The sequence below is a fragment of the Dasypus novemcinctus genome, chromosome 13 (genome assembly GCF_030445035.2).
Source record: "Dasypus novemcinctus isolate mDasNov1 chromosome 13, mDasNov1.1.hap2, whole genome shotgun sequence".
Taxonomy (NCBI): Eukaryota; Metazoa; Chordata; class Mammalia; order Cingulata; family Dasypodidae; genus Dasypus; species Dasypus novemcinctus.
In genome coordinates this window covers 21,421,817-21,434,375 of record NC_080685.1, presented here as the reverse complement: position 1 = coordinate 21,434,375, position 12,559 = coordinate 21,421,817, and the positions used below count along the sequence as shown (strand labels likewise).

General features: G+C 37.9%; 1 protein-coding gene across 3 annotated transcripts in view; it reads right to left on the bottom strand.

Moving 5' to 3' along the window:
- The window catches only part of CHD1L (chromodomain helicase DNA binding protein 1 like), a 97,424-nt gene that overhangs the window by 30,649 nt on the left and 54,216 nt on the right, over positions 1 to 12,559 (bottom strand). For all 3 annotated transcript variants that reach the window (XM_058309580.1, XM_071207377.1, XM_004468963.4), the window contains exon 15: positions 11,242 to 11,407. In XM_058309580.1, coding sequence (XP_058165563.1) covers positions 11,242 to 11,407 — 166 coding nt within the window. The remainder of the gene's footprint in view (positions 1 to 11,241; positions 11,408 to 12,559) is intronic.

Genomic DNA, 12,559 nt, shown 5'->3' with positions numbered 1-12,559 from the left:
AAACAAGACCAAGAGCTGGTTTTTTGAGAAGATCAACAAAATTGACAAACCTTTAGTGACACTAACAAAGAAAAAAAGAGAGAAGATGCAAATACACAAAATAAGAAATGAGAAAGGCAATATCACCACTGACCCCACAGAAATAAAGACTATCATAAGAGAATACTTTGAAAAACTATATTCCAACAAAAATGACAATCTAGAGGAAATGGACAAATTCCTAGAAACACATAAGCAGCCCATATTGACAAAAGAAGAAATTGATGATCTTAACAAACTAATCACAAGCAGAGAGATAGAATCAGTTATTAAAAATCTCCCAACTAAGAAGAGCCCAGGGCCAGATGGCTTCACAGGTGAATTCTACAAAACATTCCGGAAAGAACTAACACCAATCCTGCTGAAACCATTCCAAAAAATCGAAACAGAAAGAACATTGCTGAACTCCTTCTATGATGCCAACATTACCCTAGTACCAAAGCCAAACAAAGACACCACAAGAAAGGAAAATTACAGACCAATTTCTCTAATGAACCTAGACGCAAAAATACTTAACAAAATACTTGCTAATCGTATTCAACAACACATTAAATGAATTATACACCACGACCAAGTGGGATTCATCCCAGGTATGCAAGGATGGTTCAACATAAGAAAATCAATCAATGTAATAAACCATATAAACAGATTGAAGGAAAAAAATCACATGATTATATCTATAGATGCAGAAAAAGCATTTGACAAAATACAGCACCCTTTCTTGATAAAAACACTCCAAAAGATTGGAATACAAGGAAATTTTTTGAACATGATAAAGAGTATATATGAAAACACTAAAGCCAACATTGTTTACAATGGAGAAATCCTAGAATCCTTCCCTCTAAACTCAGGAACAAGACAAGGATGCCCATTGTCTCTGCTCCTATTTAACATTGTCTTAGAAGTACTTGCTCGAGCACTGAGGCAAGAACCAGAAATAACAGGCATTCAAATTCGAAAGGAAGAAGTCAAAATTTCATTATTTGCAGATGACATGATCCTATACATAGAAAACCCTGAGAGATCTACAACAAAGCTTCTAGAACTCATAAATGAGTTTAGTAAAGTCAGAGGTTATAAAATCAATGCGCAAAAATCAGTAGCATTTCTGTACACCAATAATGAGCAAGATCAGGAGGAAATCAAGAAACAAATACCATTCACAATAGTAAATAAAAAAATCAAATACTTAGGAATAAATTTAACTAAAGAGATAAAAAACTTATACACCGAGAACTATACAAGACTGTTCAAGGAAATCAAAGAAGACCTAAATAAATGGAAGAATATTCCCTGTTCATGGAAAGGAAGACTGAATATTATTAAGATGTCTATCCTACCAAAACTGATCTACACATTCAATGCAATCCCAATAAAAATCAACACAGCCTTCTTTAAGGAACTAGAAAAACTAACTATGAAATTTATTTGGAAAGGAAAGAGACCCCGAATAGCCAAAGACATACTGAAAAAGAAAAACGAAATTGGAAGAATCACACTACCTGACTTCAAAACATACTACAAAGCTACGGTGGTGAAAACAGCATGGTATTGGCATAAGGAGAGACACACAGACCAATGGAATCGAATTGAAAGCTCTGATATAGAACCTCACATATATAGCCACATAATATTTGATAAAGCCACCAAACCCTCTCAACTGGAAGAAAGTGGCCTATTCAATAAATGGTGTCTGGAGAACTGGATAGCCACATGTAGAAGAATGAAAGAGGATTACCATCTCACACCTTATACAAAGATCAACTCAAGATGGATCAAAGACCTAAATATAAGAGCCAAGACCATAAAAACCTTAGAAAGCAGTGTAGGGAAACATCTACAGGACCTTGTAATAGGAAATGGATTCATGAATATCACACCAAAAGCACGAGCAGCAAAAGAACTAATAGATAAATGGGACTTCCTCAAAATTAAAGCCTTCTGCACCTCAAAGGAGTTTGTCAAGAAAGTAAAAAAGGAGCCCACACAGTGGGAGAAAATATTTGGCAACCATATATCTGATAAGAAAGTTATAACTTGCATATATAAAGAACTCCTATATCTTGAAAATAAAAAGATAAACAACCCATTTAAAAAAATGGGAAAAAGATTTAAACAGACACTTCTCCAAAGAAAAAATACAAATGGCTAAAAAGCACATGAAAAAATGCTCCAAATCTCTAGCTATCTGGGAAATGGAAATCAAAACTACAATGAGATACCATCTTACTCCCATAAGATTGGCAGCTATGAAAAAAACAGAAGAATACAAATGCTGGAGAGGATGTGAAGAAAGGGGAACACTCATCCACTGCTGGTGGGAATGCAGAAGGATCCAACCATTCTGGAGGACAGTATGGCGGTTTCTCAAAAAACTAGCCATAGATTTGCCATATGACCCAGCAATACCACTGCTGGGTATATACCCAGCAGAACTGAAAACAAGGACACAAATCGATATATGTACACCAATGTTCATAGCAGCATTGTTCACTATTGCCAAAAGTTGGAATCAACCCAAATGCCCATCAACAGATGAGTGGATCAATAAAATGTGGTATATACACACAATGGAATACTACTCGGCTTTAAGAACAAATACACTACAAACACACGTGATAACATGGATGAATCTTGAGAACCTTATGTTGAGTGAAGCAACCTAGGCATTGAAGGACAAATACTACATGACCTCAATGATATGAAATAAGCAAGCTGTCTCAGAGAGCAAGAGACTGAACGATAGGCTTACAGGAAATCGGGGGGTGGAGGAAGGATGTGAGCCGACGTCTGCAGGGGTGGAATTTATAACGAGCTGGCGGTAAGTATGAACACAAAGAAGAGATAAAATGGGGGCAAGGGGTTGCCTTTGGGTGGGGCTTTGCAGGTTTGAGGGTGGCTGGGGATGGGCGGATGGGTAATATTGCCCAAAAGTGGGGGGAGGCAGGGGTAGCATACAAACATAGGAGAGCGTCAGGTGTTGGTGGAGAGTAAAATGTCGAGAAAATCGTATTAAAATATAATTAAGAGGGTTACATGTTTAGAATGCTCAGAGGGGATGGTCTGATGCGGGACGGGCTCCTGAGGAATGTCTGAATGCTCATTTTGCCAGAGTGGGTGGCACCATTGGGTAGAGACCCAAGTAGTGAGAGTGGGGGTGGACCCACATCCTGGGGAGGACTAATGCCATCAAATAGAGGGAACTGTATTTCTCGAGAGAAAGGGTGGCTCCCAGGGTATTGGGGCAGTTGAACAAGTTAGGCCCTGAACACTATTCCAACTATCTCTGGATGGGGCTCCTCAGGAAACGGAGGTTGGCTGTCACTGTGGGCACCAAGGTGGATGGGAAAACGGATGTTAAATGTGTGGAACCAAGGTAAATGGGGGGTAAGAGAGGAGTTTCGCGAGTGTACACAAGGATGGATATAAAACATGTAATACTACACCATAACATATAGGAGACGACAGACTGATAATGTAAACCATAATGTAAAACATAGGATAACTAAAAATTTAGAAAACTGTGTATCCTAAAGTATGCACCACAATGTAAGCACAGATGTCACCTTGTTTGAAACCTATTGTCTCAGACTCTGTACATCACTTTAAGTAAATATCATGTGAATAGGGTGTAAGAGTATTGCTGTGGAAGGGAAAAGGTTTTGTAGTAGATGTGTGGGAGTGCTGTATATTATATATATGAATTGCTGTGGTCTAGGGATCTTGTGAAGAGAAGTTTAATAATTAGGGGAAAAAAAAAAAAGAAAAAGATAGGATGTAGAATTTTTTCCAAGTCAACACGTATTCTATATCTAACCTTTAAACCCATTGCTATATGCCATTTTGCTAGTAAGGGATCCTGACATTATATTGGGCTTCAATTTTCAGGAAGTTCTGGATCACAGAGTGGTTCAACAATGGCAACGGAGGAATACTGGTATAGGATACTATTGACAGGTGTTATATGGCTGACAGGGAGCTATACAGGACATATGCCCAGGGTGCATGGTAATGTTTGGATATACTCATAGTGGCAACAATTAAAAACTACAGCTGGGGGGGGGGGTACTGGGTTCCTGGCCGGTGGTGCTCTGTCGTGGTCCCTAGGGGAGCAGCGACAGTCTCCCAGGTGCAGCGGCAAGGACCGGGAAGGAATGAGGGTCCAACAGTGAGCCCCTGACGCTAATGACTATGCTTGTGAGCTGATATGCCTGAAATAAGAACAAGGCCTAGAGCAGCATTGTGCCTGGGAATTTCCTCCTGACAGCCTTCATGTTACTCAAATGTGGCCGGTCTCGAAGCCAAACTCAGCATGTAAATCCAATGCCTTCCCCCCAGTGTGGGACATGACACCCAGGGATGAGCCTCCCTGGCACCGAGGGATCACTATCAACTACCAACTGATGATGCAACTGGAAAATGACCTTGAATGGAAGGTTCAATGTGGATCAGCAGAATATCCCTGTCTACATAAAATAACATGACTTTAAAATGCTGTTAGAGCTAATGTAAGAGGGAAATGGAAAGGAGAAATGAGTTTATATGGCTATGAGTCTCTAAAAAAGAGTCTGGAGGCTGTCAGAAGGATTGCCCTTATGCACAACTGAGCAGAGTCTAAGAGACAGATAAAGTAGATACAACCCCCAGGTATTGGTTCCTTTGAGGGCTAACGAGACCCATGGGTGCTGTGGTCATGGCAGATGGGGTTAACTACCAGGGCAGATGGCCCCTCTTTGGAAATGGTGTTTATATGTGATGAATCTGGACTCAGATGGGATCTCCCTTCATAAGACTTTCATGCTAATATGCTGGAGGTGCAGTTAATGTTGGGGTTTAAGATATATTTAGGGGATTTGAATCTCTGGACTGACAATGTGATAGCCAGGTCCTGAGCCTCAACAGACTCCAGCACCTACAATCTGATCTATTGGACTTACCACACTCAGCTAAGATGGAGTTGAAGAAGGATAACCACCACACCATGGAGCCTAGAGTGATTACAACTGAAAGTGGGAGGATTGCATCCAGCATCCATGTGGAATCTGAGCCTCCTCTTGACATAGAGGTGCAATGGACACAACCAATCCAATGTCCACATAGAAGAGGTGGCATTGGATTGGGAAAAGTGGACATGGTGGACGATGGGTATGGGGAAAGGCAGGAAGAGATGAGAGGTGGAGGCGTCTTTGGGACATGGAGCTGCCCTGGATGGTGCTTCAGAGGTAATCACCGGACATTGTAAATCCTCACAGGGCCCACTGGATGGAATGGAGGAGAGTATGGGCCATGATGTGAACCATTGTCTATGAGGTGTAGAGGTGCCCAAAGATGTACTTACCAAATCCAATGGATGTGTCATGATGATGGGAACGAGTGTTGTTGGGGGTGGGGGAGAGGGGGGGTGGGGGGTTGGGGTTGAATGGGACCTCACATATATATTTTTAATGTAATATTATTACAAAGTCAATAAAAAATAAAAAAATAAAATAAAATAAAATAAAATAAAAAAAAGATGGGCAAAAGACTTGAAAAGATATTTTTCCAATGAAGAAATACAAATGACTTAAAAAGCACATGAAAGATGCTCAACATCACTAGCTATTAGGGACATGCAGATCGAAACCACAATGAGGTATCATTTTAAACCTACTAGACTGGCCACTATTGAAGAAAAAACAGAAACTATAAGGGTTGAAGAGGATGTGGAAAAATAGAACACACATTCACTGCTGGTGGGAATGAAGAATGGTGCAGCTACTGAGGAAGATATTTTGATAGTCAGGATGTTAAATATAGAATTGCCATATGATCTGGCAATTGTACTACTAGGTATATACCCAGAAGAATTGCAGGGACATGAACAGATATATGCAAACCAACGTTCATAACGGCATTATTCACAATTGCCAAAATATGGAAGCAACCCAAGTGTCCATCAACTAATGAATGGATAAACAAAATGTCGTGTATATAGACGATGGAATATTATTCAGCTGTAAGAAGGAATGAAGTACTGATGCATGCAACAACATGGCTGAACCTCAAGGACTTTATGTTAAGTGAAAAAAGCCAAACACAAAAGGACAAATATTTGTATGATCTTACTAATATGATCTAAATATAATACACAGACTCATAGGGGTAGAATCTAGAAGATACGTTACTAGGAGATAGAATGGGAGTAAAGAATGGAGGGCTGATGCTTAATCTGTGCAAAATTTATAATTAGGTTGATTGTAATTGTTTGGAAATGGATAGAGGAGATGGTAGTATATTATTAGTATAATTAATATCACTGAAATATGTGTGTGAACATGGATGAAAGAGGAAGTTTTGGGTTATTTATGTTACTAGAAGGAAAGGTAGAAGGTAAAACATGGGTTTGTATAACACAGTGAACCTGTGGTAGATGAGGATTGTAGTTAATAATACAAATATAAGATTGCTCTTTTAGGATCTATAACAAAAGTATGTCACTAATACAAGGTGTTAATAGTAGGGTGGTATATGGAGAAAAATACACCTAAAGTAAAATATGGACTATAGTTAACAGTAATATTTTAACATTCTTGCATCAATTTTAACAGTGGTACCACACCAATATTAAGTGTTAACAATAGGGAGCTACATGGGAATGCTCTGTTTTTTATTCTTAGAAAAATGTTACATCTCACAGAAACAACCAAATGTCCTTGTTAGTTATACTGTTTTACTCTGAGGCTTCTCTGAAAATACATGCAGCTAGTTGCAGATCAAAGCTCCATCTTCAGAAGAAGAAAAAAGAATTTTACATGAGAAGCAAGTTTATTTCTTAGAGATTTAAATCCTTCTCTCTGTTCCTATGCTGATTAAGCCCTGAAACCCAGCAGATATGCAGCCATATCTCCAGTTCTTTGGGTTCATCCAAGACAACTAACAAAATTATGATGACCAGTCCCATCGCAAAAGCAAGAAGTATCTTCAACTGCAAGCAGAACAATTCCATTCCTCCACCCCATAATATCTATGTCCCTCCTCCACCTGATGCAGTCCCTCAAGATTGAGAAATGAATGAAAACAAGGGGCAAGGGAAATATGCACTGACTAAAGTGCATTTATTGTTGCTGTAGTCATTATCTTATGTTAACTGAGTAACTTGTAACATTGATATAGAAAAATAAAATTTTAAATACAAAAGAACAAGCTGCTATAATAGAAAAAAGTATGTTTCTTAAAAATGTTTCTTAAATGAAGAATGTATGATAGTAAATATTCACTTCACCAATTATCCATCTCACAAATGACTGAAACAAATGATCATTTTTTTTAAAAAAGTCGTTAGGTGAAAGGTTCTTGGGAAGCAGGATATTCATAAGATCTCAAAATACCAGCTGAGAGATCATTTGATAATTACAAAGGAAAAGAAAAGACACCTTTAAATTGGGGAAATTTGGTAGATACCATCTTATCCAAGAGATCAAACTTAATATCATCAAAATGAAGCAAACTGACAATATATGCCTCCTGATTTATGCAATAGGAAGTACACAACATTATTTATGTAACATAGTATTATAGAAAATATGTTTATCCCAAATCTAGTCATGAGGAAACAATCAGACAAATCCAAATTGGGGGGGAAGTTTAAGAAGATAACCTACCTAAACTCTACAAAAACGTCAACAACATGAAAGACAAAAAAAAAAGACTAGGAGGCTGTACTGGTTTATTAATGGAGACTAAAGAGACATGACAACTAAATACAATGTGTGATCCTCTACTGGACTCTAGGTAGGAAAAAAAAAGAGAATTATAAAGGACATTGTTTTGGGACAACAGGGGAAACAAGAACAAGCATGCATATTAACTAATATTATTAAATCAATACAATAATGGCATTAGGATTATGGAGGAGAATACCCTTGTTCTTAGGAGATGCATGTTGAAGTATTTTAGGCATGAAATGTCATTTACTTTACTTTAAAATGGGTCAGTGGGAGAAAGGTATGCACTCGAACAGATAAAGCAAATGTTATAAAATGTTAAAAACTGTTGAATCTAGAGTATGAGTGTTCATTTCACTATTCTTTTAACTTTTCTGTAGGTTTAAAGTAAAACTTTTTAAAAATTAAGAAAATTGAGCTCCTAGAAAAAAATGTAGGAAAACATCTTCAACACCTGGTGGTAAATGGTGGTTTCTTAAATCTTGCACCAAAAGCATGAGTCATGAAAGAAAATATGAACAAATGGATGGACCTCCTCAAACTTAAAACATTTTTGTGATTCAGGGGACTTTGTCTAGAGGGTGAGGGGGGTAGCCTACTTAATGGGAAAGAATGTTTGGAAACCAAATATCCGATAGGGGTTTGATTTCCATTGCATGTGAAGAGATCATATAACTCAACAATAAAAGAGCAAGCAATCCAATTTAAAAATGGGCAAGGGATCTGAATAGACATTTCTCCAAAGAGGAAATACAAATGGTTAAAAAGCTGAGCCATGGCTATTGGGGAAATGCAGGTATAAAAACGACAATAAGATATCTCAGGCTGCACAGAATGGCCATTATTAAAGAAAAACAAAACAGTAAGTGCTGGCAATGATGTGGAGAAATAGGAATGCTTCTTCACTGTTTGTGGGATTTTAAAATGGTGCAGCCTTTGTGGAAGACAGTTTCGTAGTTCCTCAGAAAGCTAAATATAGAACTGCCATAAGATCCAGCAATTCCTCTACTAGGAATATATCCAGAAGAACTGAACACTGTGACATTAACAGAAATCTGCACACTGATGTTCACTGTGGCATTATTCACAGTTGCTAAAAGATGGAAACAACCCAATTTCCATCAACCCAATGAAAAGATAAGCGAAATGTGGTACATACATATGATGGAATACTATGCTACAGTAAGAAGAAATGAAAGTGGGACACATATGATAACATGGATGAATCTTGAAGACATTATGCTAAGTGAGGTAAGCCAGACACAAAAGGACAAATACTGCATGGTGGATGAGTACTGTGGTTGATGGTACAGACGTTAAGAGTGTCTTTCTGTGAGCTAGAGCAGATGTACATCACTATTGCAAGGTGGTGGGCATGTGGAGAAGCATGGGAAAACTATAAGTGGTGTGACCTATGGACCAGGATTAACAGCATTACTGTAATATTCATGCATCTACGGCAAAGATGTTGTGTTGATAATGGAGGTGTATGGAAAAAGTGTGCCAAATGTATGCTATGGACCGTGGTTGGTGGTAATAGTCTGATGATATTATCTCATGATTTGTAACAAATGTTCTACCACCATATGGTGTTTTGATGAAGAGGTATAGTATGGGAATTCTACACATAAGCATGACTTTCGTAAGTTCACAACTTCTGTAATAAAAATATATTTTAACGAATATTAACAGAGTCAGTTGGGGAGGGAATGCACCAAATGTTTAAGATATGGACTACAGTTAGTAGTAAGATTTTGACAATATTCTTTGATAATTTGCAGCAAATGTTTCACAACAATGCAAGGTGTTGGTGGTAGGTTGATATATGGGACCCCTGTATGATGTTATGCATGTTTGTTTTGTAAGTTCACAACTTTTACTATATACTTATTGTTTATGTATGTTCAATGTATGAATGATACACTTCAATAAAATAGAATTAAAAAGTCAAGGAAATCTCCCAGGGGATTAAAAAATTAGGAAGGGAAATACCCCACATTTAAGAGAAGAGAGAAAACGGAGGGAAATATCAAGGAAATAATACAGAAGTCTTTCTAAGAACTGAGAGACATGTTTTTTGATTAAAAAGAATCAGTAAGCAACCATCCCAGTGATTAAGACCCATACAAACGGACTTCAGCATAAAATTTCAAAACACGAGGGATGAAAAGAAGATGCTAGCAACCTTCAAAAGAGAGAGTGAGATCAGGAAGAATACAAAACACAATGGAGCTAGGTCTTCAAAATTCTGGGGTGAAATCACAATCTATCCAGAGTCTTTACTCAGGTAAATTATCAATAAAATTCAAGAGTTTGGTCAAGGTATTTTCAGGTAATCAAAGAAACAAAATTTCTCTCATGCACTCTTTCTTCTTAGGAAGCTACTGGAAGATGAGCCCTAGTAAATTTGGGGTGGGAGACAGTAAGAGAAAAAAATCACTGGGTCCTTGAAGGAAGATCCAATATAGGAAAATGGCAAAGTAAGGTCCTAGAACAACAGCTGCCTAGTCAGCAATCAGTCTGGAAAGAAAACCAAGGGCTCTGGGAAGAAAATTTCCCAGAAAAAATAATGGAATTGAGACATTTGATTGTATAGGAAATAACATCAGGAATGTGACAGAGGTCAGAACACTTAGCAACTATTACCTTCATGGCAAAAGTCAGTTCATCAACTAAGATGCACACAGTCATATTAATGTAAATACTGATTACTGAGTTAACTAAATACTCTGTTATATTTATACTAGAAATTGTGGAGAGAATACTGTAGGAGAGCTAGGTACTTATCTATCACAGTGGGAAATCGATAAATGAAAACTGATAAATAAAAAAATAGAAGCATAAATATATAGTTTAGATATATGAAGGTAAGAAACAGGAGAAACAGAAGAGTTGAGAGTAGTTATCCCTGGGAAGGGGTAGGACAGAGGACTACTATGTCTCTCTATAAATATTTGACATTTAAGAATATTTATATGTATTCTTTCACTAAAAAATTAAAATTAATGGTAGTTACATGTCATGGGTATTGTGATGGTTAAATAAAAATGTAGATGTAAAGCACATGACAGTGTCTAGCACACAATAAATGCTCAGTCAGCATTAGCTGTTGTTTAAAAAGACAAAATCACTCTATTATTCAGAAAGGGAATCACTGTGTGTCTAGCACCATACTAAGGATGGCAGTTACTAATAAACAAAAGAGAAGGTGCTTGCAACCACGGAGGAAAAATATATATTAAAATCCATGAGATTGCATTAATATTCATGGAGTCAATTTGCTTCAACATTTAGTTACAAGGGAACAGCCAGACTAATTTTCTGTTAGCCTGGAAAGAGTTTTTGGACCAGGCAAGTCTTAAAGAGTGTGCCCAAAATGAGAATAGGGCTGGATAGGAAAAAGATGAAAAGGCGAATACTGGACTTTCCTTTGGGACCAGCCAGTCATTTCTAGTCTGGGGTGACTGTGCCATTTGTTCTGCTCTCCTCTCTAACTTACTTCCTTCCTCTTGCTCTCTGCTTCCTTCTTCTGCTGTAGGCAAGGCATCAGAGATCCATTGGCCATCTGTTGTTTCTCCCAGGATAGACTCCAGATCTATTTCATCCATGGTGCTCCCCTCGAAGGACAGCAGTTTATCCAAACCAAATTTGAGTATCTCACTCAACTTGAATGGAGAAAACAAACAAGTCCAGTCAGTTCTCATGAAGACAAACACTGCAATATTAGTGATATGCCTAAGGTGCTTAAAGACACCAGGCACATTCCTTCCCTGACAGATAGCCTTTCTTCTCTACCCATCACAGATGACACCAAGCAGAACTGTTTAATAGTTGGATGATAGTGTTAAGTAATATAAAATGGCCACCTGCACTGGACGTTGTTGGAAGGGACCCCTTTCTAAGAAAGGACTTTCCAGAAGATTAAAAACAACTGACCTGCGAGGGCTTTCCAAGGAAATGGAACAATGGAATACACTCAACAGAATTGCATATGAGTAACACTTGGTCATAAATCAGTCGAGTAGATACCTTATCAAAATGGACAAGCATACCATACTAATCAACATATATCTGTTCCTCACTTTCTAAGACCCTCCCTATGTAAAATGGAAACATAATGCGAGCCAATCATAATATTTCTTTGCTTGCTCCTGTGATTGCCCTACATAAGCTCCTCCTTCACACTCCCTCAGTGGAGCTCCTTTCCACATGTGAATTGGATGCTATCCAATTCATGAATTATAAACAGTTCAAATAAACTCTCATAAATAATACCTTGTCTAATATTTAACAACGGGTAAGCAAAGAGGGTAACAAATGGTGATTAGAGATGTTGACTTTGACAATTCTCCAAAACAAAAAAATTCTGAAACTCCTTCAAAATTTCCTACATTTCTATAGCACCTTTTACTGACTTTTTCAGTCATTCCTGTCAGCTGCCTAAGAAGTTGTGAGACCCTGTTAGCTACACTACCACCTACTTGTTTTGACTGCCAAAAGTTCTTGGAAAGAGAGAGCTACACAGGCTACTTTTACCTCTACTATTCTCTTTCTTTTGGCAATTAGGATTCCTGGAAACCACCTTTGTAAAGACCAGTATCAATTTCTTTTCATCAGACCCAAAGATTCTTTCTCAATTCCAGTCTTCCTGGATTCCCTTCTAGCACCACACTATCCTGTGTTTCACTTCCCATATCTCTCACTAACGCACCCTCAGTCTATTCCCTATGGCTGTAGGAACCACCCAAAAAGCTCATATAATTTTTCCTGGCTTTAGCTTCCTACTTCCAACTTTGCACCTCTCTAAGCACTAAATG